This window comes from Centroberyx gerrardi, chromosome 12 (genome assembly GCF_048128805.1).
Source record: "Centroberyx gerrardi isolate f3 chromosome 12, fCenGer3.hap1.cur.20231027, whole genome shotgun sequence".
In the NCBI taxonomy this organism is placed as follows: Eukaryota; Metazoa; Chordata; class Actinopteri; order Beryciformes; family Berycidae; genus Centroberyx; species Centroberyx gerrardi.
Genome location: NC_136008.1, coordinates 6,614,177 through 6,638,418, shown reverse-complemented (window position 1 = coordinate 6,638,418; position 24,242 = coordinate 6,614,177). Strand labels below are relative to the sequence as shown.

General features: G+C 42.1%; 4 protein-coding genes across 4 annotated transcripts; 3 read left to right on the top strand and 1 right to left on the bottom strand.

The window, feature by feature from the left end:
• The first annotated feature begins 137 nt into the window (after window positions 1–137).
• On the top strand, window positions 138–7,585 carry pbx2 (pre-B-cell leukemia homeobox 2). The gene is made up of 8 exons (XM_071900969.2): window positions 138–455; window positions 1,170–1,243; window positions 1,827–2,071; window positions 2,970–3,160; window positions 4,221–4,356; window positions 4,673–4,814; window positions 5,708–5,802; window positions 6,740–7,585. Exons 1-8 carry the CDS (start codon window positions 214–216, stop codon window positions 6,818–6,820), a joined length of 1,206 nt encoding a protein of 401 aa, XP_071757070.1. The 5' UTR covers window positions 138–213; the 3' UTR covers window positions 6,821–7,585.
• A 2,568-nt stretch (window positions 7,586–10,153) lies between these two features.
• Window positions 10,154–12,786, top strand: LOC139913050 (uncharacterized). The gene is made up of 3 exons (XM_071900981.2): window positions 10,154–10,604; window positions 10,883–10,978; window positions 11,541–12,786. Exons 1-3 carry the CDS (start codon window positions 10,560–10,562, stop codon window positions 12,081–12,083), a joined length of 684 nt encoding a protein of 227 aa, XP_071757082.2. The 5' UTR covers window positions 10,154–10,559; the 3' UTR covers window positions 12,084–12,786.
• A 3,586-nt stretch (window positions 12,787–16,372) lies between these two features.
• On the top strand, window positions 16,373–17,424 carry LOC139913051 (uncharacterized). The gene is made up of 3 exons (XM_071900982.2): window positions 16,373–16,417; window positions 16,663–16,758; window positions 16,882–17,424. The coding sequence occupies exons 1-3, from the start codon at window positions 16,373–16,375 to the stop codon at window positions 17,422–17,424; spliced, it is 684 nt and encodes a 227-aa protein (XP_071757083.2).
• A 4,484-nt stretch (window positions 17,425–21,908) lies between these two features.
• Window positions 21,909–23,190, bottom strand: LOC139913042 (uncharacterized). The gene is made up of 3 exons (XM_071900972.2): window positions 23,146–23,190; window positions 22,575–22,670; window positions 21,909–22,451 (listed from the first exon to the last, which is right to left on the bottom strand). Exons 1-3 carry the CDS (start codon window positions 23,188–23,190, stop codon window positions 21,909–21,911), a joined length of 684 nt encoding a protein of 227 aa, XP_071757073.2.
• Between the last annotated feature and the right edge of the window lie 1,052 nt (window positions 23,191–24,242).

The window sequence follows — 24,242 nt, the reverse complement described above, 5'->3', positions numbered from 1 at the left end:
CACCACAGGAAAGCATTCACTGTCAAAATGTGTAATGTATTTATACGGCTTGTACCTTTTTCTATTAATCGCTAGGGGACCCTGGTGCTGCCTCGGATGTGGTACTGTTGTGTGTGTGTGTGTGTGTGTTTGTGTGTGTGTGTGTGTGTGTGTGTGTGTGTGTGTGTGTGAGCACAGTCGGGCAGCAGTCGTCGCCACTGTGCGTCGCTGAAGATGTTGCAGCAGCAGCCTCTTACGGGCAATGGGCCCTCCAACGGCCGGGGACTTGGCATGAGCGGCCACCCCGGGATGCACGCGCTTAACTCGGTTCACCAACCTTCCCAGCACCGGTCCGACGGAGGAGACCCGGGCCTCGAAGGCACAGAAAACGGACATGAAACCCGCAGAGATATTGGTGACATACTGCAACAAATAATGACCATCACCGACCAAAGTTTGGACGAGGCACAAGCAAAGTTAGTGACAACTTTGATTTTTAAATTTAACGTTATTTAGGCTGCAGTTTGTTTTGTTTTGTCGTTTCGTTGACTCCGTCCGCCAAAGTTTCCTGAACTTCGATCTATTGTTTGGGTTATTTAGCCAGTAGTGCTAGTAGTACAAATTATCGGTAGGTAACGAAAAAAAGAGTTACTTTTATTATAACCTATTCCGATTCAAATGTAGTTGGGATAGCCTACGTGTTTGTTTTGTTGTTCATATTTGCAAACATTCGTTTCTTTAAACAGTGGGTGATCGAAAAAAAAACGTTGCTATTGTTAGCTGGCTAGGCTAACTGTTGGCTAACCCAGCGGTAACGAGGGCTTACCAACAGACGCTATGTTAGGTTAATGTTAATATTAGCACGACTGTAGCATAGCAAACAATGTGTAACTGTTTTTGTGGACAAATTGAAACCAGACACATATTGAGATCGCAAACAATTGAAAATGCCACAAAGCTAAATGGCTATCATAAGCTCCAAGCTAGCCAGTCAACAGTTACCTTCATAGCTCCAAGCTAGCCAGAAGCTAACGTCTGCTAAATTAGCAATGCTAATGGTAGCTGGTCTGTCACTTCATTTGTCTTGTTTGTTTTGGTCAAATTGCAAGTTGTCACTCCACGACTGGCTAAAGTTAGCCTGCTGTCCTGCTAGCTAATGTTACAAGTCATGTTCTTCTCTTCCTGCACAGGAAACATGCATTGAACTGTCACCGAATGAAACCTGCACTGTTCAGCGTTTTGTGCGAGATCAAGGAAAAAACTGGTAAAGTTATTACACTAGTTTTGATGTTGTCATTGTAAACAACTCATTTAATTTTAAACTTATGCAAAGTTTGACGAGCGTTGTGCTTTTGCCCCATGCGTTCACTATTTTGAGACAGTTGACATTGTCCTGCACATTAAACTCTGACCAACTATGTCATCAGAAACTCAGAAACATCAAGAATTAAGCATCATTTAACTCCTTGTATTAGTTTGTAACGTAACTGTATCCAATTCCGGACAGCATTACAGTCTATGCATAAGACCCAAAAATCACAATCAATTACTAATATAATTCATCCTGTACTGTTTTCATTGAAGTTTCTCATAAATGAACCATCGAGAATTAAGCATGATTTAACTCCTTGTATCAGTTTGTAACTAAATAATAATAAGAAAGTCATAACTAATGTTAGCTAATTTCATCTGTGTTATGTAAGAGAATTTGATCTTATTCTTTTCTGTAGAATGTAAACTCCTCTTTAACTGCTTAAAACAGAACCTGACTCCTGCATAGACATCAGTGAACACCTTGACATTTCACCCACAAAACCAGCAGAGATTGACACTCATCTGAATGACAGGTCTGTCCATGAGGAACGCTCAGGAGGAGGAGCCTCAGGACCCGCAACTGGTGCGGCTTGACAACATGCTGCTGGCGGAGGGTGTGGCCGGGCCGGAGAAGGGGGGCGGGGCGGCCGCCGCCGTGTCGGCCGCCACCAGCTCAGGAGGGATGTCGCCCGACAGCTCGCTGGAGCACTCCGACTACAAAAGCAAGTTGAGCCAGATTCGCAGTATCTACCACACTGAGCTGGAGAAATATGAGCAGGTACCGTGTCGCAACAGGAGACGAGCGCTGACTCTGCCTGTACACGCTTGCCTATACTGAAGCTGCCCTCTAGAAGCTTAATGCAGGTGTATCTTAGGTCTAGGGTTCACGATCACACTCTGTTGTTAGATATTTTGTGTTTTGGAGATGACAGCAGCTGCTCTGTAATTGCTGTGTAAAATCCAAAGTTACATTTCCCTGACTGAGTTTTGCCTTAGCCTGGGAAACCGCTTTTGCCCATGTGCAGTAGATAAAAACATTATTAGTCATTGTAAACAAACTAGGTATAAGCTCCATATCGCTCTATGACAGCAGGTTTCTTAAGACTATAATACCAACACAACCAAGTCATTAAAACTAGATACTCTAACCTTAGTGTAGCCCCATTGCCTTCTGTTCTGTCCTTGTGTGGAAGTGAATGTTATTCAAACTGCATTGTGAAATCCGGCAGTGTAATGTTGCTTTGCTTATCAGCAACATGCAGCACATACCTCCTACAACTCAAAGACCTTTTCCAAATTGGTATGGTCCACTATTAAATTTGCAATACATATAATCCACCAGGCAGCCCTTTTTTGATAAAGTTCTATTGAAATAAGCTGCTTTGTGGATTGTACGAATGGCAAATTTACCAGTGGACCCTAACAATTAGTAAACGGCTTAAATAATATTCTTCAAGTTATGCATGTGTACTGATAAGCAAGGCAACATTAAACCAACAAATTTCCCACTATATTTTGATGTGAAATGACATTTTCTGTTATACAGAATGAGGCAGGACAGTCGGTATTAAACATAAATATAGGCTTTACTAACCCCAGCAAACTAAAAAGAAATAACACACCTAGCTGCATTTCCATACCTCCAACCTCCTTCCTCTTGTTCCCCCCCTTCCCAGGCCTGCAGCGAGTTCACCACCCATGTGATGAACCTGCTGAGGGAGCAGTCGCGCACGCGGCCCGTGTCTCCGCGGGAGATCGAGCGCATGGTGGCCATCATCCACCGCAAGTTCAGCTCCATCCAGACGCAGCTTAAACAGAGCACCTGTGAAGCAGTCATGATCCTGCGCTCCCGCTTCCTTGATGCCAGGTAGGTGTGTGGGTGGAATTAGTTTTTTTTCTCACACTTATGCAGCATTCACTTTAGGGCACTTCCCAGCGCAAGGGCACATCGACAGTAGTTGGTGTTTCCCTGCCCATATTTCTCCAGCCAGTCCAGGAATTTAAACCAGGGACCTTAAAGGAATAGTTCACCCAAAAAGTCTTCTCTTAAACAACAGAAGTCAATGGGGTCCGGTTCCAAAGTGTTCTAAAAAGAGCAAAAATTGACCATAAAATTACTCCATACAGCTTGTGCAGCATAATCCTGAAAGTCTCCTGAAGTCAAATAATCGGACAGTGAGTGAAAAAGACCTGTATTTACACCATTATTTAGCGCAAATCTTCACTACAGCATAGGTCTATGTCATGAGGGTGAGTAGATAAGGACAGAATTTTCATTTTTGGGTTAACTATTCCTTTAAGATCACAATTCTGCTTCTCTCACCTTTTAGGCTGCTGCCAGCCTGCTATAATTGACTTTATCAGCCCAGTTATCTCTACACATATGGACAGTAGGGTCAGAGTATCCCCATCTCCTCAACAGCTACTACACCGCTGGGAGTGTTAATTTTTAGTATATGCTGTTAAAATGGTAGCATTGCAGAACCGTGTGTGTGTGTGTGTGTGTGTGTGTGTGCAGGGCTCTACAGTGACATTTTTTCCAAGGAGAGCCTGTGCTTGGAAATAAAATGTCAAATCGCTCATGTGCTCTTTTTAATATTTTTTGGCAGCATGAATTTATTTTTTGGAGCATATGTTACTAACTAACATGATAGCACTATGGAAGTGTGTGGTGTGTGTGTGTGTGTTTGGGGTGGGACTGTACCCACCATATCATCTCTGACTGAGTCTCAAACTGTGTGTTGATGTGCGAGGGTCATGGTGAAGAAGGCTTTATATGCACTTGGGCAGTGTATGACTGTAAGAGTGCCACAATACCGTTGAAACCCACAAATGACAACAGATGAGGAAAAAGACACGTCATCACTAACCATGGAAATAAACACCTGTTTTTTTCCACCACTCATCGCCTGTTTGTGTCTTACCAGACGCAAGAGGCGTAACTTCAGCAAGCAGGCCACAGAGGTCCTGAATGAGTATTTCTACTCCCACCTGTCCAACCCCTACCCCAGTGAAGAGGCCAAAGAAGAACTTGCCAAACAATGTGGAATCACTGTTTCTCAGGTAAACCGCTGCACTTTTAAGAACATGCAGGAATTATTTTTCTGGGTGTTGCAGGATCTTAGGTTCTATTCATTTACTTGTCCTGCTTTTGGGTATTCCTGATCACATCCAAGAGGAGTACTGAAGGTTTTTGAGGTGGTTTGTTTTTCAGTTTCGTTGAACAGATTCTAACAGATAAATGGGCGAGTTACCTAGACTTAGACACATGCTTAGAGATAAACCAGTGATGATCTCTTAAGTAAGAGTCTTCGTTTGACCTATGAACTCTCCGACTGGAAGATGTAGACTGAGCCTTGTATTGCCCGTCTACCACCAGGTGTCCAACTGGTTCGGCAACAAGAGAATCCGCTACAAGAAAAACATCGGCAAGTTCCAGGAGGAGGCCAACATCTATGCCATGAAGACGGCCTTGGGCGCCACGCAGAACGAGGACTCACCGCACACTCCCAACTCCACAGGTACCACAAGACAAAGCCACAACATGCAACTCCTCACCTTGAGGCGGTGAAGTGTATTGTTAGCCCCGCCCTCCTCGTCCTCAGTTTGTCAAGTTCCAACACTTGTCACTCATCTTTACGAGCTGTCATCTAGCCTGAGCTCGAGGTAACCGGCATCCGAAAAGCTACCACAGGCGGTGAAGAAGCAGACGACAAACGCAGCCACTAATGCAATTAGAAAAGCAAGGCGGATGTTGACGTGTGTTTTTGAACAGGTCTTGTCTGTAACACATGTAGCTTTGCTTTTCTTTCTTTTCTCACTGGTTTCTGCCGTTGTTGTTGTTGTTGTTGTTTCCATGACTTCCCTGCACTGTGGCCACTAGCTAACCGTAACCCTCACCACTGGCTGCACCAATGCAACACACACCCACAGCAAATATACACACCAAAACTTTGAAAAGTAAATTTCAGTCAAACGGCAGATTTAGGCAGATACACAGATGTCACAGACAGGCACAGACTGATAATATATAATATGACCTATTTGTTTATTTTAATGTGAAAAAAGTTGCATATTTCAGCCTTAAGTAAACTATTGAGTATTTTGTCACAACTTTTTGTATGTTATTGGTCTTAGTTCCCTTTTTGAAGAGCTTCCTTTTTCTCCACAGTTGGGAGCTGAAGTCAATATCTTATACAGTGTGGTTTTCATAGTCTCCCACTCTAAACTACAAAGATAGCATTGAAGTTTAAAAAGGACGACTTGGTTCAGCTGTAAATGAAGCAACGCCTAGCACTTTGCATTACAGAAGAAACTATTTCCTGGCCCTGGGTTGCAGCATCGATGGGAACAGCAGTGATATAGCCAATAATAAATGTGGCTAATTCTTGTTGTTTGTTTTGGCTCTCTGTAGGGTCCGGGTCCTTCTCTCTGTCCGGATCAGCTGACCTGTTCCTCGGTGTTCCACCAATGAACGGCGAGCAGTCCGCCTACCAAATGGGAGCACAGGTACTTTCCATCACTTATGCATTACTTATATTAAGGGGACATCAATTGTTTTCTACTTGCAGGATTTCGGTTCTTCTGAATGAACAACTTCCATGTATTTCCAGTGACAATTCCCCCACCGCTAACCCTAGCCCCATTATTTACTGCTAGTTTTTTGCAGATACCCTTGATATCACTCGATAATTAAAAGATAATTATACCTATTTCTACTCTGTTTGTACCATTCCAACTCATGTGTACAGCTTTTTTCTTTTATTACTTGTTTTTACAAAACACAGAGACGCCCAGTGCAATATTCTCTAGAACTGTAAATATGTTTATTCTTTTTTCTATTATGGACTTCTATAGCTTCGCATCAGTGCAGTCAGTCAGGCTCCAACAGATACCAAGTGCATACTATGTAGAAAAGAGGCCTATTCCTAAATTTTCTACTTTAAATGTTTTATGTACTACTTTTACAATTCTGTGTTATGTTTAATGTGACCTAAGTGAGCAACTGACCAAGTAAAATTTCTTGTATATGCAAACTTCCTTGGCCAATAAGAGATATTCACCATTTTCTTCACCATTTTGACTTATCAACCTTTCTCAACACACCTTTTGTGTGAAGGAATTTCTTCTTTAGGCATAGTGATGTGTGTGTGTGTTATCCTCATGAATAAACACTCAGTTTACTATATTTTTCAACAAGTTGAAGAGTGTTGTGCCTAATGTGAAATTTGGTTTGCAGCAAGGCCTTGAACACAACACATAATCACAGTAAACAGTAAAATGCAGAGACATGAGTCATGAGCCGCCTTCTGATCTCTCTCTCTCTCTCTCTCTCTCTCTCTCTCTCTCTCTCTCTCTCTCTCTCTCTCTCTCCCTCCCCCCCTCTCTCTCTCTCTCTCTCTCTCTCTCTCTCTCTCTCTCTCTCTCTCTCTCTCTCTCTCTGCAGGCTAACGGGAGCTGGCAGGGTCGGAGCACGCCCCCGTCCGGCGCCTCGCCCCGGAGCGACCACTCTGACAACTCTGACTGATGGCCCCGCCCACCGGCATCGGACGACAGCGACGGAAAAGATTGACGACGGAAAAGACAGAAAGAATGATATCACTCTTCCCACTTGGCTGCAGTCGTTTTTGTATGTCGTTTGTTTGGTTTGGTTATTTTAAATGTATGGGTTTTTTTTTTCTTTCCTTGCCGCTCAACGCTGGTCATTATTATGTTTGTGTGTAGAGCTGAGCGTGGGAACGGTATAGAGTGAAAAGTGTGTGTGTGAAGGTGTGTGTGTGTGTGTGTGTGTGTGTGTGTGTTGCGTGCTTGCATGCACGTGTGGTTTTATTATTGGGGTTGTAGGGTTCGTTTTCCACTACTTGGGACATGTTACTGCGGTGTGTGTTTGTGGTTGGGAGGGGGAAGGGAGAGGCTGGGGGGCCTAGGGGAAAAACTGCATTATTGTTTTTATCACACTATATTATTATTATTATTGCCGTTTTATTATTATAGTGCTACAACTATTTTATGGTTTTCATTTTAACAGCTCAGATAGAAAGAATGCATTTAGTGAATGAGAGGGCAATAGAGAAAAATCCAAAGACTTTGTGTGTTTGTTTCTCTTGTTGTTTTGTTTTGTTTTGTTTTGTTTTTCTACTGGGCTCGTGTGTCCCTATATAATGAATGAGGCGTGCCTGAGTCCATATTAACGGTTTGAATGAGTATATCAACAGTGCTGTCTTTTTTCTGTACAGTGAAACACCTGTATTCTCTCTACCTCTTTTACAATAAAGACTCTCTGTATTCACAGCCAGCAGGCGACTTGTCTAGATTTACCTTTGGGTCATGATGTCAGGTCAGGTGTTAATATCTTCCATTAAGTTCCATCTTAAGTTTGTAATTAACAAGCCTGATGCAGTCAATAATTTGAAAACAAGTATAGATTTGTGGGTCTGAGGCTTTTTTGATAAGTGTCTAACAAATGGCAAATATTGATGCAGCAGCAGAGACGGGAATAAAGACGGTGTCTGCAATGAGATGTTCATGAGGTGGAAACATGAGTTTTCATAAGAGCCTTGTCAGAAGTTTTGTCATCATGAGAAATTTATGTATTTTGTGTGCATAGGCCTTCAAAATGATGCCTCTGAAGACTACATTAGAGGAAGGGATTTTGCGGCTCTGAGTTTGTCTGCAGACTCAGCAACTTGTGTGCCATTTATCAATCAAAAAAAGATAAAAAGTCATCTATAAATAGTTGTCAGAAATTTAATAGTGATAACCTAAAGAGTAACCTAGTTTATATAAGAGGTTCCCAGTGTTTTTCCATGTGAGGGACCCCCAAAGTGAGATTTTAGACCACAGACCCCATCTAGAAGATTTCTATTCTGTCTCTTCCTACACTGGTATGGAAAGTCTGGAAATGTATGGAAAAAGAATTGCATATTTTCCAGGTCGTGAAAAGTTTGGAAATCGCACAAAAACGTTTGGAAAACTGTGGAAAAATATTTTATAATGTTCTGATGTGCATGCAACTACACATTTTCTGTTGTTTAGAGCCCTGTCATCTCAAATATTTTTGTATTTGTGACTGTGAAGAATAATCATCACCCATAGAGTGATATGGAAGACAAAAATCTTCAAATCAAATTCAGGAAATAAGGTCTGGAAAAAGTAAGTATGGGATTTTTAAATTAAAAACTCTGTAGGAACCCTGTGTCATATGTGGGGACATAAAAGTTGGGTGAAATCTCTGATCACAGTAGTCATTCAGCCTATACAGTCTCTAGTAGTGCTACAATTTATAAAGAGTGAAACAACAGAGAAATGATTCCTCATTTTGCGGGGGGGCCCTCTGACCAAAAAAAAAACAACGTTGACGTGACGTGTTCATCTTTCCCACGGCCGCCTGGCAGCCTGAGCATCAAAAGTTTTTCATAAGCAAATGTCGAACAACTGCGGTGCCAAAAGCCACGCCATGTGAAAGACAGCGGGCCCCAAATGGCACGCGTTGGTCTATTGTTATACCGAGGTGTTAATGCAAATGTTAACTGTTGTTACCTTCACCTCAAGGCACTGACTAACAAACGCAAGGGCGTCAGATGGGTTTGGCAAGGTGTGGGCACTCGCCATAAGTGAGTCCACAGCCGATGTTGTAGTTTTTATCAGGATAATGAAGAGGAAAGATCAAGCAGAAGTTGCCAGAAATCTACTTGGAAGTCAGATTTAAAATAAAATAAAAACACGTACCAATGTTCTTTCTATCTGATAATCTATAGTTTATCATATTGACCAAATAATATCTTGTCATGAGTAATTTCTCCATTTGTCCCCAGAAATTTCGTTAAGCAAGTTTTAGAGGTTTTGGTGCAGGCAGTTTGTTAGGATTTAATGAAGTGAAGTCCCTGAACAAATGGAAAGAAGTGCCAGCTCAAACGGTCCATGCAACACAAATGGTCAGTCATTGCGCTTTCATATGGCACTTTACGCATTGAGTGAGACAACGCTGATTTTATACATTCAAGTCTCTTTGACTGGCCATTCAATTCGAAAGAATAGTATCCAATACTATGAGACAGAATAATCCTATAGCTAATATTTTAGGATAGGTGTACTATACAAACATCACAAGGAAATTCCAAGTCCCTATAGGAATATTATAGTGATCACAGGACGTAACAATTCCGTAATATTAAGTACGATACAGTCACTATAAACTCCTTATATAATGCCACAGAAACACTGCAAGTTCCCACTGGAATTTCCAAATTATAGTATTTTTTCTTAATAGATAAGAATAAATTGAGGCCCGAGTTTCCTGTCTTCGTTAAAATTTTAATAACTCCACCTCTCCATTTTAGTATTATAGGTCTTACATAAGGGTATTTACCATGTGAATCTTGCATTAACCAAAACTCAAATTCTCATATACGGCTCTCGGATTCCGTACGTGATGGTTCATTTTAATTAATCGCCTTGAGAGACAGGGAGGGGAGTTGACTGTCCTCTAAAGAGAGACGATTTCTATATTTTCAGGTCAAATCTCAACTTCTATATCTTTGACAGTTACGTTGGATGTCATTCTTCTCTCAGAGCAGCTGGTTGAAAAGTTGGCACACATTCTTCAGTCAAGTTCGTTCACATTTTACGCACGGCGGTTGCTTGCATCCCTTTTTACGCACGGGAGGTTTTCTTGATTTAAAGTTCTTTAAAGTTGTTATTCTTGTTCTTGTTGTTCTTGTTCTAAGGTCTGGTTTTATCATTCGCTGCCTATTCGAAATAGCGAGGCAAACTACATCTAACCCTACATCTAATCTCATTTTCCAAAATTTTCCAAACTATATTTCTGGGGACAAGTGGCTATAACTTGGTTTATAGCTAAATTATTAGACCTGTAGGCCATCAATCACTCACAGGCATACAACTTAGGGGGAAAATTGGTCCTGGATGCTCTCGTGGTGTGATTTTTATTTTTAGATATGGCTTCCATATACATTTCTGTAGATTTTGCTCTCCATTACAACGATAAAAAACTACAAGAATATATTTGGACTTACTTAGGCTGAGGTATGGACACATTTGACACCCGCGGGGAGGGGTAAAGGTCTGTGGGACGGTAGGAGGAGTCTGGTGGCATCACAGGAAGAAAACAAAAGAAGCCTGGGACAGGAGCCTCATTAGAGAGAAACCTCCTCACTTACAGGGAGTGAAGGGAACAGTTCATTTCTCTAACCTGTTAACACTGGATAAGGAAACTGGTTGCAGACGAAATTTCTTGGACTGTTAGGATGAAACTGCTTAAGGAAACAGAAAATGCAACAAACGACAGAAAGGTAAAATAAATCATAACATGTGGAATAGATTGTTTTGCATATAGACTACTAATACTGACTCATCTATAAACAGTAGTGAAATTATTTTTAGCTTATTTGGCTTAAACTGTAATATGTAACAGTAAAATATAAAACAGAGCAGAGCTGATTTCTAAGTTTGAATCAAAACATTTTCAGATGAAGTAGGACCTAAACCCCTCTTGACTGATCTGGACTTTTTTTACATCTGCAACTCTCTGACCACACATGGATCATCTGCTTCAATCCTTCTCTTGTAGTTCTTCAAGTCTCAGATGGAGAAACGTCGAAGGGAGAGAATGAACCGCAGTCTGGAGAGTCTGAGGACCATGTTGCTGCAGGAGCCACAACAACCGGTAAAACCCCGTAACTGCAGACATGGTGTGGGGAGAAACCCTGATAAGTTCCAGAGCCCAAATACTTATAAGTGAGGAACCATATACAGGGTTCCCATTGGTCATGGAATTCCTGGAATATCATGGAAATTTGAGAGGTGAAGAGACAGAGAAAGGCAGATACTTTTTTTTAAATTCCCTGGGGAAGTCAGGGAATATCAGGACATTTTCTAAAGGGGTCACTTTACAGGAATATATCCTAATGTATTTGACAACTTGTTTGATTAATTTTAGACCAAAATGAAATCAAACTTTATTTATATAGCACATTTTATACATGCAATGAAATGTACCTCAGAGTAAAAAATAATTGCAATAAAATAAATAGTACAAATATTTATGTAATAAAGAATATCATTTTGATAAAAAATTGTCACTTATACCAAATTGATGTCAGATTATACTACAAGACAATAATATTTGCCATTTCTTTTGATTTGCTTGAAAATTCATTAGTTATTAGTTATTCACAGTGTGAAAACTGTGAAAGACTGTCCATTAACTCATTGTTGCTTTCATGCAGGACGGGACTCAACGCAGAGTGGAGAAAGCTGAGATACTGGAGCATGCAGTCCTTTTACTGCACAACACTGCTGAAGGAGACGGGAGGAGAGCTGGAGGTGGAGGCCAGCAACACTCCTTCCAAGATGGCTTCTCCACCTGCCTGCAGAGAGCCGCTCAGTTCCTGGGACCTGAAGGGAAAGGGCTGCGGCTGGGAGCAGCGCTGGACGCAACTTTCGCTGCTCGCTTTGCCCGTTCTGACTCTGTAGGCGTCAAAGCTGCAGCTAAAGCCCGTTCCTCCAGCTCTCTGCCTCACATGAAGTCCTCCCAGTTCAGTCCTCAGACGATGATGCAGAAGTCCAAGCACAGACTGTATGTGCGTGCCTTCAGTATGAAAAGTCTTCCTCACTCACACCAACTTCCAGTCCAACACGGGTATCCCAGAGTTCCCCAACAACCCCAGAGACCAAATCAGCTTGAGATCAGAGTGGAGAGGCGAGAAAGTGGACAGACCCAGTCCCAGAGCGCGCCAGGCAGCCAGTCTTTGTGGAGACCCTGGCCCTGATCACAAGGCAGTGACATGGAAACTGAACTTTAAATGACTGTAACTAATGAGAAACATACATGGATACCATGTGCATTGTTCCCAAGACTTCCTGTAAGGATGTTTTAGATGTGGTGTTGTGAACACTGACCTCTGGTACTCTGATAATGTATTCGTATTGAAAAACACATACAAAGCCTGTAAATAATGTAAAAATCTCCAGGATATCATTTGAGCATGTGCTATATGTGTAACAGAGCTGAAGAGGTTGGTTGTGCTCGCTGCTCTTGTCTAATTTAGAAGAATACTTTTGAATTAGCTCAGTCAGTGGGGCAGCTGTCTGTCCCGCTGCCAGGCAGAGGGACTCGGACTGGGAGACGAACACCTTCCACACTGATGCTGAGCCGAGCTGTGTGATGAGTGGAGTGAGTTTAGAGGTAAGTGTCATGGAGTTGAAGAGGCTGCCTCCTCCTTCATATACTGCTAGACTCCTCGGTTACAATGCTATCCTAATTCAAGAGTGATTTTGAAGTGGAGAATGACTGAGTATCCATCCATCACATTTCCAGGCGCAGGACCTTGGGTCGGAGGCTGGGAAACCCCATGCGGCCTCACTCTCACCCTCATGCTGTGTGACATCTGTGGGTCTATGTACACTAGAACTTGTATACTCTTGTAATATTTATCTATTTTGCACACTAATTTATTCTGGGTTTCTCCCTATGGTGAGCTGTATTCTTTTTATAGAAAATAAAAAGAACATTCCTTAAAATTAAAAAGCGTGGTGTCAAATGAATTCTTTTTTTAGTTAGTATCAAATCAGCAGTAAACTGACTGCAGGCCTTTTGTCTGCACTGACTGACAGCTCTCTTTAGTCAGAGTCAGGTGTGAAGCATGGCCTCCTATAGAGCTACATGCTTCAGGTGTGAAGTCTGGCCAGGAGGTGGAAGAGTTCAGTAGCAGTTTGCACCTCTAAGAGATCAAAGAGAACTGGGCCTCATTCTGTCTCTTTAACAATCTTAGTGGAAACAACAGGAAAATAAAATACCTAATATAACCTACAGCCTGTCCAAAAGGTTTACCTCGAATATTGTTAAATATAATAAGCAATTTCAACCATGTTAAAACAATCTTTACATAGACTGCATAGTTTCTGCATAGACAGAATTTGTTCAATTTTTTTGAAATATTGTGCATCTCTTTAATCTCCAGACTGAATTCACAAAGACAAAACAGCATATATAATTGTGCAGAGTCCCTGTCCAACTAATGAAGAGAGAATGCTAGCACTTACTTTCAGTGTTGGGTGGTATGTGATTATACTATTTTTTCCCAGCAAGGAGTAGTTTAACTAATTTACAATTTCAATTTCAGCAATATTACAATTACCCCGTTACTTCTGCTATCATCCCTTCTACATGTCAGAATGAAGTTAAATTATCCAAAATTTACATCCCACCCCCGTTTTCATAATAATTAGTGGTTTTCCTCTCACACGGAATCAGATGAGTTTTTGAGCATGCGCCCAGCTGCTGACGGGCCGTTTGTCTTGCGCTCGTGTCCAGTGTTGGTTCCCAGGAAACAGAGCGTGTCTTAACACCTTTACTAGCCTTTGATGTTCAAACCACCCAACATTTGGTTGGAGACTCTATTGTGCCATTTGCTGCAGTACATTTGTCCTTCACCTGTTATAACTGTATAATGATTCATTTATTTTGTAAAGTAACACACATAAAAATATAAATTTTATCACGCCAATAAACAATAGCCTACTGTGCATATATCCAAATCTTATGTCAAATCAAGGATGTAGTCTATTTGTTTTGGGCTGACATAAAACTTTTTGGCATAAATTCATAGTAGATTATAGTTTACATAATAATGAGTATCAAGCTTTTGTAAGTTCTATAAATATATGGTCTTGTATGGGAAACAAAACAGGCCTACCACTTAATAGGCTACTTTAATGAAAATACAATTGATTGTTGTATGTATTAACGGATGTTTTCCTTATGATGATGATCACCAGGTCATATACCCATGCACCTTTATATTCACCACTACGTCACTGGATGAACTGGTGCTCTATCCTAATGCACAGAGGATAGGTTCATTCATTTGAGTGTATACCGCTAAATCAGACGTGATAGAAAGTTTTTCGGCTCTTTCTCACGGGAAAAGGAGAGCGAAGCTGCATTTGCACTTTACTACCTGTTAGGATTGATACATCATTAGAAGGAGTGTGTTGGGGTTTGGTGGTTCTCAGGTTCCCACACACACAAGTTGGTCACTATATTAACTCAAATGCAAATTAGCACCAGGCTGTTATTGGTATAGGTCTGTCGTTTTGTTGTATTTTGACGAGTTCATCCATGCTGTAGCCTGTCACTAATATGCTACTACTAGCCTACTACCAACAGTTCCCCGAAAATATAAATAAATATATTTTGAAAAGACCTCAAATCCATTATAAGCTATGTTGTAGTGTGAAGTCAGTTGTTGTGTGGTCTAGTTTATTTGCAGACTCAGCGGCGCGTGTTTGAGGTGTGAAGGGGTCTCGTGCTCTTACAGCTGCACGCGCCAGTAGAAGATCAAAGGGTTTGGTGAAGAGCTTTTTAAAGCATAGAGACAAAGAGAATAGAGACATGCTCTCCCCCTCTCATTTAATGTACAACTCCACTGAAATAGCAGGCTACACTGGGCTTATTGAACAGGCCATTAGGAACCGAAAAGTGCTAGGCCACCATCATTAAGCAACTGAAAATAAGGAGTGCTATGTCAGAGCCTTACACCCTTTTCAATATTCCTGTAAAAATATAAGATCAAGTCAGAACAAAGTGCTTGGAACAGAACTAGAATAAAAGCTAAGGAGAACCTCGTAATAAGCATCATTGTCTAGTTAGGATGCGAATTAATCATTGGAACCAACAGTAAGAAGACATTGTCATTAGCAAACCTAACCCATATAATGCCTAATGAGTATCTGTTTCTAATACCCTAAAGGCACGAGTGATGGCGTGAGGAGACAAGGGTGGTTACAAAAAGCAACGCCCATGACGATAAGCCTGTTATAATGGAACTTTGCTTTGGTGGCGTGTGGCAAGAGGTCGCACATTTTCCTGAATGACAAAATGTATTAGTTTAGTGTCGGCATGTTGGCCGTCTAACACCGAGAGACCAAGCTGGTTAAGTGTGATAGTGGGAGAAACTCCTCCAGCTCTTTCTCATGGGAAAATGGAGCAGAGGCTCGAATCACACTTTATTACCTGTTAGAATTAATACATGAAGTGTCTGGAGGAGAGGTGGCTCTCAGGTTCCCACACGCGCACGTTGGCCAATAAAATAAAAAAATAGTCCTAGGCATAAAGAAATGTTGCGTCGTTTTGTTTTAATCCCACAATCTACCAGATATTAATTTGCAGAGCCGTGCGTAAAAGGAAAGATTTTACGCACGCTGCACGCGGTTGTTCTTTTGTAGTTTATGTGGAGTTAAAATTAGCTGCTATTAAAAGTGGGCCACCGAGTGAGCCGTGTCATAGTTTTTCATTACCACTCATTATTCCAGACTCTGTTATGGTCTAAATATCGGCATAAGCACACGCCGTCTATAATGATGACGTGGGAACGTTGTGCCAGAATACCTACAGTCATTTGTCTCAGAGCTTCACGCTGTTTGGCGGATGTGTCCATTGTTTCCTTCACATGTAAATAAGTGTCACATGTGGGGGCCGATGTCACCTTTTACAGGCGCGTGCCACTCACACGCGGCCAGACTGGCTAGACAGCTGCACGTGCCCACGGATTAAGGGTTCTACCGCGCGCCATTCAGTCTGCTTTGATCTTCAGATTGTTGCTGGAATGTGTCAAAAGTCAAGATTGTTAAGAAATACAAATTCTTCCTCAAAAAGAAAAAAATACGTAAAATACGAATATAGTATAACACTATAAAAATTATGTTTTAGATGACTATTTTCTGCTGCTCTGACAGGCTTTGGCCTTTCTACAGGAGAAGAGGAGCCAAAATATAAGCTATACATTTAATATTTGTCATACATCATCAATATGCTGAAGTTTAAACCTACTGACCGAATAAAATAAAAACTTTTGGAGGTAGGCTACCTCATATGAGCTTGGTGCCAGTATGGCCGGGTGTTGGTGGGAGGAGCCTAAAGTTACAGCCCACCTAGGGCTTAAAAGCTCCTCACTGCTCAGACTGTGCTCACACTGACAGACTTCACTGACAGCAGGAGAGCAGACAGTTTGACTTAACACTGGATGATTTATCTAACTGCAGTTCTTGGACCGCTACCATGAAACTGCCTCAGGAATCAGAGGATGCAAAGATCAACAGGAAGGTAAGCTACTTGCATGATTTATACCTTCATTAAATTTCACAGATTATATATTACTTCATATCGCACTAAAATGCTCCTGTTGTTCGAATCCGTCTCTCATAGATGCACGTCAATACTCAAAAACTATGTAGGACCGCAATTAGTAAAGTACTTTGCCTGTCCATTATTTTCTACTGAGTTTCTGCAACACTGGTTTGACCTCCTTCACCTCACAGTCATCCTCTGCTTCCGTCTGTCTCTCGCAGCTCCTCAAACCTCAGGTGGAGAGACGCCGCAGAGAGAGAATGAACCGCAGCCTGGAGAGTCTGAAGGCCCTTCTGCTGCAAGGGCCACAACAACAGGTAAAAGCCACAGAGCTCAGGCGGCAAAACTTGCCATTGTGTAACAATACAAACCTCTTACTGCGACCAGCACAGCGTGAAAGCTGTGAAAGATTGTCCATTAACTCACTGTCACTTTCCTAGGAACCGACTCAACGCAGAGTGGAGAAAGCTGAGATACTGGAGCACACGGTCGTCTTTCTGCACAACACTGCTGAAGGAGACGGGAGGAGAGCTGGAGGTGGAGGCCAGCAACACTCCTTCCAAGATGGCTTCTTCACCTGCCTGCAGAGAGCCGCTCAGTTCCTGGGACCTGAAGGGAAAGGGCTGCGGCTGGGAGCAGCGCTGGACGCAACTTTCGCTGCTCGCTTTGCCCGTTCTGACTCTGTAGGCGTCAAAGCTGCAGCTAAAGCCCGTTCCTCCAGCTCTCTGCCTCACATGAAGTCCTCCCAGTTCAGTCCTCAGACGATGATGCAGAAGTCCAAGCACAGATTGTATGTGCGTGCCTTCAGTATGAAAAGTCTTCCTCACTCACACCAACTTCCAGTCCAACACGGGTATCCCAGAGTTCCCCAACAACCCCAGAGACCAAATCAGCTTGAGATCAGAGTGGAGAGGCGAGCGAGCGGACAGACCCAGTCCCAGAGCGCGCCAGGCAGCCAGTCTTTGTGGAGACCCTGGCCCTGATCACAAGGCAGTGACATGGGGAACTGATAAACTAATGATAAACATACATGGATACCATGCGCATTGTTCCCAAGACTTCCTGCAAGGACGTTTTCAATGCAGTGTTTTGAACACTGGTACTCTGCTTTCTGTAAATTCTGAATGATAAACCTGTAAATATTGTACAGTTATTATGATCTTTGAGTACGTGCTGCTATAGCCCGTATAGGCCAACCGCTCGTGTTACTCTTGTATTTATCAAATCTTTTTGCACCTTAATTTATTTCATTTTTCCTTTGTCGAAAAAAATAAAATGAAAAATCACCAATCTGTGTATTTATTCATTCATTGTTAGCTGGCACGTGTCTTTAAAGGGCTTAAGTGTGGACACGTGTTCGGACACCTGAGGACAGGAAGATGAAAGGCACCAGTGACGTTTCACACGACGAATGTAGCGACGATCAAATAACAGGCTGAGAGTTTATCCTCAGTTCTTTTCTTCAAAACAAATAAGAGATAACACGCTCCACTTAGAGGCCTGTTAGGAAAAAGATCAGGGGAAAAACACTCACTATACGCTCAATTGGATATCTATTAATTGCTATCAGTATTTTAGACTTTACAATACAACTGACAGCATTTATAGTGTGCCATATTGTAAGAATGTAGTTATAGTTAAATTTGAAATCAGCTTTTTAAGACCAAACCGTGTTTAGCCCGTGCGTAAAAGGTGCCATTTCCGTGCGTAATGCTCACATATCTTTACTGCCTGTTCGTCGGTGACACTGAGTGACAAAATACTTTCTCCTCGTAAAATATATTATTTAGGTACACATTGTTGTTGGCACCGTTTTGGTCAAAGCCACTACTAATTCCACAAATCAACTCTGCCAAAAAAGGCACATTGGGCGTGCGTAAAAATCTATCCTTTCCTATCTGCCCGTTCAAATCATGCGTGCGTAAACATTTCTTGGTATAGCAGTCTGTAGCTAATTTGCATTTCAATCGCCAACGAATGCGTGTGGGAACCGCCTTTTCTCCAAGCTCTTTCCGATGATGTATCAATTGTAACAGGTAATAAAGTGTAAATGAGGCGTCGCTCTTCTTTTTCCCATGAGAAAGAGTAGAGAAACCTTCTCCCGCGTCTTTTAATCTGGAGACACTTCTTTGTCTGTCCAATTTAAACGAAAAATAGGCCCATTTCTTCAGTTAGTTCTGTTCTGTGGTGATATTATAGCAATCAGATGTTTGATATAGGCCTTACAATTTTTCATCATATTTTTTTAAAAAGGAGAGTAGGCAGTGCACGCACCTTTAGTATTTGTATTTATTTCGACAGTTGGAAAGAAGCGATAGGGCTACTTAATATGATTAACTGAATAGCCAGCTGTGACCTACGAAAATTATCAATAAACCAGCATAGGCCTGCTATTTTAGTGGAGCTGCATCCAACATGTCTCTCTTTTCTTTGTCTTTATTAGCTCTAAAATGCTCTTCACCAAACCTTTGATCTTCTACTGGAGCGTGCAGCTGGAAGAGCACGAGACCCCTTCACACCTCTTATTCAAGCACGCGCCGCTGAGTCTGCTGCACACAAAAGAACAGTCAACAACTCACTTCACACCTAAGAGTTTATAATTGTTTGAGGTCTTACACATTTTAAATGACAGGAATAGTAATAGTAGGAGGAGGCAACTCACCACTGGGACAAATTCCAAAATAAATCTAAGTGCAGAAATCGAGTAAATCAAGTCTTGTTAATACAGGTGAGTGTCCGTTCAGTCAGTATCAGTGTCAAGCTAGCAAGGACCATGGCTTCTTCTCCCACAACTCCTGCGCTAGACAGCATGATAAACTTCTACCAGTCGAGTGCCAAGATGTGCACATGATGCACATCTTGGCACAATTCAATGCAAACATGATGGTTGATGCAAATATGGTGCAAATGTGGAGGCCTATGTTTTTGTAAAAAAAAACAAAAAAACATAGCAAATAAGAAAATAAGTGCTTATCAAAATTAATTTAAGGTGCGCATTTGTCAGCACTTTTGATTGGGGGCCATATCAGCTTTACGCAGACCAGGCTTGCCAACAACACGGGCCCATACGCATAAATTGCAGCTACAATGAACGTAAATGAATACGTGTTTAACGCATTAAAACAAAACTATAATTTCTTGATACCAATTACAGTCTGGTGCTAAATTTCGTTTGAGAGGCCAACTTGTGGGAATGCTCTCACCTCCACACTCCTCTACACGTCTAATGATGCACCAATCCTAACAGGTAATAAAGTGCAAATGCTGCATCGCTCCCTTTTCCCATGAGAAAGAGTCGAAAATCTTTCTCCCACGCCTGTTAGTGGGCCATTGATCTATAGCAGTTTTAGACAGTAAACAGACGTGCGTTTGCTAAAATTAATGAACCTCCTGTCTGAAAAATGTGTGACCACAGCGCTGATCAGTCAAATAACGAAGTATTATCCTCATGCACACCACTGTTTCCCGAATTTCGCCAAGGGGATTAATAAAGTGATATCTTGTTTATTGGTACATCCAAATGCCAACCAACATATAGCCTAAGCAACCTCTGCAGTGTTTCTGAGTCAATTCGTTGCTATATTAGGCAAAATACTGATTTTACAAAATAAATGAATCAGCATACTGCAACATCAAATGAAGGACAAATGTCCTGCAGGAAGTGGGCTGGGTAGCCTGACACCATGCAGACAAATGTTGGGTGGTTTGAACATCAAAGGGTAGGAAAGGTGTTAAGACACGCTTTGTTCCTGGAAACCAACACTGGACACGAGTGGAAGACAAACGGCCTGTTAGCAGCTGATGGCTGACGAAAAATTACTATAATATTAGGTTTACTGTAATATGTCTATCGTGACTTATGATCTGCAGTGGGTTTATAGTGACCTTGTCGTACTGAATGGTGTTTTTAATGTCCTGTGGTATTACTAGGCTATAGGATTTTCGGTGGAGTAAATTCTGACCTATAGTAGCTGCATGATATTGTAAAGTTTTGCCGTGACATTTGTACAGTGTCTTTCTACATTTATTATAGGATTAGGCTACTATACTTCATTTCTGTTAGGGGAAGGCAAGTTGGCTGTCAGCAGCTTAGTGCCGATATTTTCTCTTCATTAGTGTGACTGAGAGTAAGTTATCTACAAGTCTTGTCAAAGCGCACATCAGCCCATGTTGCAATGTCTTTGTGAATTCAATCTGAATATTCCTGCAACTCACATTATTTCTTGAAACTGCACATATTCTGTCAGGCTTCCTTTGAGAGGAGAAGAAAGCCTATTCCAGAGAAAAGAAGACGAGAACGGGGAATGATGGTAATTATGTCAAGCCTCCATGCTAGAATTATGCAAGGTATGGACTGTTTAATCATGGTTGAAATTGCTTATTATATTTAACAATCTTCGTTGTATACCTTTTGGACAGGCTGTCATGTTATATTAGATGACTGTTGTAGTATCCACTAAGGTTGTTAAAGAGACAGAATGAGGCCCAGTTCTCTTTGATCTCTTAGAGGTGCAAACTGCTACTGAACTCTTCCACCTCCTGGCCAGACTTCACACCTGAAGCATGTAGCTCTATAGGAGGCCATGCTTCACACCTGACTCTGACTAAAGAGAGCTGTCAGTCCATGCAGACAAAAGGCCTGCAGTCAGTTTACTGCTGATTTGATACTAACTAAAAAAAAAAAAAAAAGAATTCATTTGACACCACACATTTTAATTTTAAGGAATGTTCTTTTTATTTTCTATAAAAAGAATACAGCTCACCATAGGGAGAAACCCAGAATAAATTAGTGTGCAAAATAGATAAATATTACAAGAGTATACAAGTTCTAGTGTACATAGACCCACAGATGTCACACAGCATGAGGGTGAGAGTGAGGCCGCATGGGGTTTCCCAGCCGCCGACCCAAGGTCCTGCGCCTGGAAATGTGATGGATGGATACTCAGTCATTCTCCACTTCAAAATCACTCTTGAATTAGGATAGCATTGTAACCGAGGAGTCTAGCAGTATATGAAGGAGGAGGCAGCCTCTTCAACTCCATGACACTTACCTCTAAACTCACTCCACTCATCACACAGCTCGGCTCAGCATCAGTGTGGAAGGTGTTCATCTCCCAGTCCGAGTCCCTCTGCCTGGCAGCGGGACAGACAGCTGCCCCACTGACTGAGCTAATTCAAAAGTATTCTTCTAAATTAGACAAGAGCAGCGAGCACAACCAACCTCTTCAGCTCTGTTACACATATAGCACATGCTCAAATGATATCCTGGAGATTTTTACATTATTTACAGGCTTTGTATGTGTTTTTCAATACGAATACATTATCAGAGTACCAGAGGTCAGTGTTCACAACACCACATCTAAAACATCCTTACAGGAAGTCTTGGGAACAATGCACATGGTATCCATGTATGTTTCTCATTAGTTACAGTCATTTAAAGTTCAGTTTCCATGTCACTGCCTTGTGATCAGGGCCAGGGTCTCCACAAAGACTGGCTGCCTGGCGCGCTCTGGGACTGGGTCTGTCCACTTTCTCGCCTCTCCACTCTGATCTCAAGCTGATTTGGTCTCTGGGGTTGTTGAGGAGCTCTGGGATACCCGAGTTGGACTGGAAGTTGGTGTGAGTGAGGAAGACTTTTCATACTGAAGGCACGCACATACAGTCTGTGCTTGGACTTCTGCATCATCGTCTGAGGACTGAACTGGGAGGACTTCATGTGAGGCAGAGAGCTGGAGGAACGGGCTTTAGCTGCAGCTTTGACGCCTACAGAGTCAGAACGGGCAAAGCGAGCAGCGAAAGTTGCGTCCAGCGCTGCTCCCAGCCGCAGCCCTTTCCCTTCAGGTCCCAGGAACTGAACGGCTCTCTGCAGGCAGGTGGAGAAGCCATCTTGGAAGGAGTGTTGCTGGCCTCCACCTCCAGCTCTCCTCCCGTCTCCTTCAGCAGTGTTGTGCAGAAAGACGACCGTGTGCTCCAGTATCTCAGCTTTCTCCACTCTGCGTTGAGTCGGTTCCTAGGAAAGTGACAGTGAGTTAATGGACAGTCTTTCACAGCTTTCACGCTGTGCTGGTTGCAGTAAGAGGTTTGTATTGTTACACAATGGCAAGTTTTGCCGCCTGAGCTCTGTGGCTTTTACCTGTTGTTGTGGCCCTTGCAGCAGAAGGGCCTTCAGACTCTCCAGGCTGTGGTTCATTCTCTCTCTGCGGCGTCTCTCCACCTGAGGTTTGAGGAGCTGCGAGAGACAGACGGAAGCAGAGGATGACTGTGAGGTGAAGGAGGTCAAACCAGTGTTGCAGAAACTCAGTAGAAAATCATGGACAGGCAAAGTACTTTAATAAATGTAGTCCTACATCCAGTTGGGCATCCAATAGGTAACATTTCTTTAGTGTATCATGGAATAATCCATTCATTCCCCAAAGTGGGGTCTGGGGACCTCCAGGGGTCCCTGAGGAGGTTCCAGAAGATCCACAGCAAAATGAGGAATAGTTATATTTGACTATAAATATAAATTTCACTCACTGTCCCCTCCCAACCTACAGTCTAGACAGTTATAAAATACTCTGCTAAACCATAAATATTTACAGATGGGGTTCTTTAGGACAAAATCTTATCAAATAGCCGCCTGTGGCTTAATAATATGAATCTCTTTGGAGATCCCCTGCAATAACCGATAAAATTGAATGAAGGTATGAATCATACAAGCCTACCTTCCTGTTGATCTTTGCATCCTCTGATTCCTGAGGCAGTTTCATGGTAGCGGTCCAAGAACTGCAGTTAGATAAATCATCCAGTGTAAACTCAGGCTGTCTGCTCGTCCCGTCAGTGAAGTCTGTCAGTGTGAACACAGGCTGAGCAGTGAGGAGCTTTTAAGCCCTAGGTGGGCTGTAACTTTAGGCTCCTCCCACCAACATCCGTCCATACTACATACCGCTGCTCACATGAGGTACTTTCAGAAGTTTTATTTAATTGGGTCAGTAGGCTAAACTTCGCCATGTTGATGATGTATGACAAACATTAACTGTATATTTTGGGTATTCTTCTCCTGTAGAAAGGCCAAAACAAAAAGAAAGACTGTCAGAGCAGTGGAAATAGTCTCTCTCTCTCTCTCTCTCTCTCTCTCTCTCTCTCTCTCGCTCTCCCTCTCTCTCTCTGTGTGTGTGTGTGTGGCGTCTGACAGAGGCGGACCAGCCCCTACGTACTGCATTGATTATCAGTATTATATGTGTGTAATTGGTAATAACATCAAATGTATATAATTTACAAAACTGTACAAAATTGAACAATATTGATTAAATCAAGATCAAGAATGTTGACAGATTTTTTCCTTGTTCTGAAGAAATATTATTTGAAAACTCAATAGGAGGCTAGTGACTTTATTAAGATGGAGATTTTTTTAAATGTATTTCGTTATATTCATCACATTTCAACACAGTTCAACAACAATCTGAAGATCAAAGCAGACTGAGTGGCGCGCGGCAGAACCCTTCACTAATCCCTGGGCACGTGCATCTAGCCCAGTGTGAGTGGCACGAGCCTGTAAAAAGTGTTATCAGCTCCCACGTGTGACACTTATTTACATGTGAAGGAAGCAACAAACACATCCGCCAAACAGCGTGAAGCTCTGAGACAAATGACTGGCACATTTTGGCACAACGTTCCCACGACATTGTTAGGGAAAATGAGACATAGCCGATATTGAGACAAAAAGACAGTGTGGAATAATGAGAGGTAATCTAAAACTATTTTTATACGGCTCATTCAGTGGCATACTTTTGATCGTAGCTCATAGCCGCTCTATAAAAAC

What these genes read in the sequence shown, in the direction of transcription:
- LOC139913042 (XM_071900972.2), bottom strand. Translation starts at nt 23,190, where the DNA reads ATGAAACTGCCTCAGGAATCAGAGGATGCAAAGATCAACAGGAAG. An exon ending in ATGCAAAGATCAACAGGAAG is followed by an intron (nt 22,671 to 23,145) that starts GTAGGCTTGTAT and finishes TGTCTCTCGCAG; the next exon opens with CTCCTCAAACCTCAGGTGGA. An exon ending in TGCAAGGGCCACAACAACAG is followed by an intron (nt 22,452 to 22,574) that starts GTAAAAGCCACA and finishes TCACTTTCCTAG; the next exon opens with GAACCGACTCAACGCAGAGT.
- pbx2 (XM_071900969.2), top strand. Translation starts at nt 214, where the DNA reads ATGTTGCAGCAGCAGCCTCTTACGGGCAATGGGCCCTCCAACGGCCGG. An exon ending in TCCCGCTTCCTTGATGCCAG is followed by an intron (nt 3,161 to 4,220) that starts GTAGGTGTGTGG and finishes GTGTCTTACCAG; the next exon opens with ACGCAAGAGGCGTAACTTCA. An exon ending in GTGGAATCACTGTTTCTCAG is followed by an intron (nt 4,357 to 4,672) that starts GTAAACCGCTGC and finishes GTCTACCACCAG; the next exon opens with GTGTCCAACTGGTTCGGCAA.
- LOC139913050 (XM_071900981.2), top strand. Translation starts at nt 10,560, where the DNA reads ATGAAACTGCTTAAGGAAACAGAAAATGCAACAAACGACAGAAAG. An exon ending in ATGCAACAAACGACAGAAAG is followed by an intron (nt 10,605 to 10,882) that starts GTAAAATAAATC and finishes CTTCTCTTGTAG; the next exon opens with TTCTTCAAGTCTCAGATGGA. An exon ending in TGCAGGAGCCACAACAACCG is followed by an intron (nt 10,979 to 11,540) that starts GTAAAACCCCGT and finishes GCTTTCATGCAG; the next exon opens with GACGGGACTCAACGCAGAGT.
- LOC139913051 (XM_071900982.2), top strand. Translation starts at nt 16,373, where the DNA reads ATGAAACTGCCTCAGGAATCAGAGGATGCAAAGATCAACAGGAAG. An exon ending in ATGCAAAGATCAACAGGAAG is followed by an intron (nt 16,418 to 16,662) that starts GTAAGCTACTTG and finishes TGTCTCTCGCAG; the next exon opens with CTCCTCAAACCTCAGGTGGA. An exon ending in TGCAAGGGCCACAACAACAG is followed by an intron (nt 16,759 to 16,881) that starts GTAAAAGCCACA and finishes TCACTTTCCTAG; the next exon opens with GAACCGACTCAACGCAGAGT.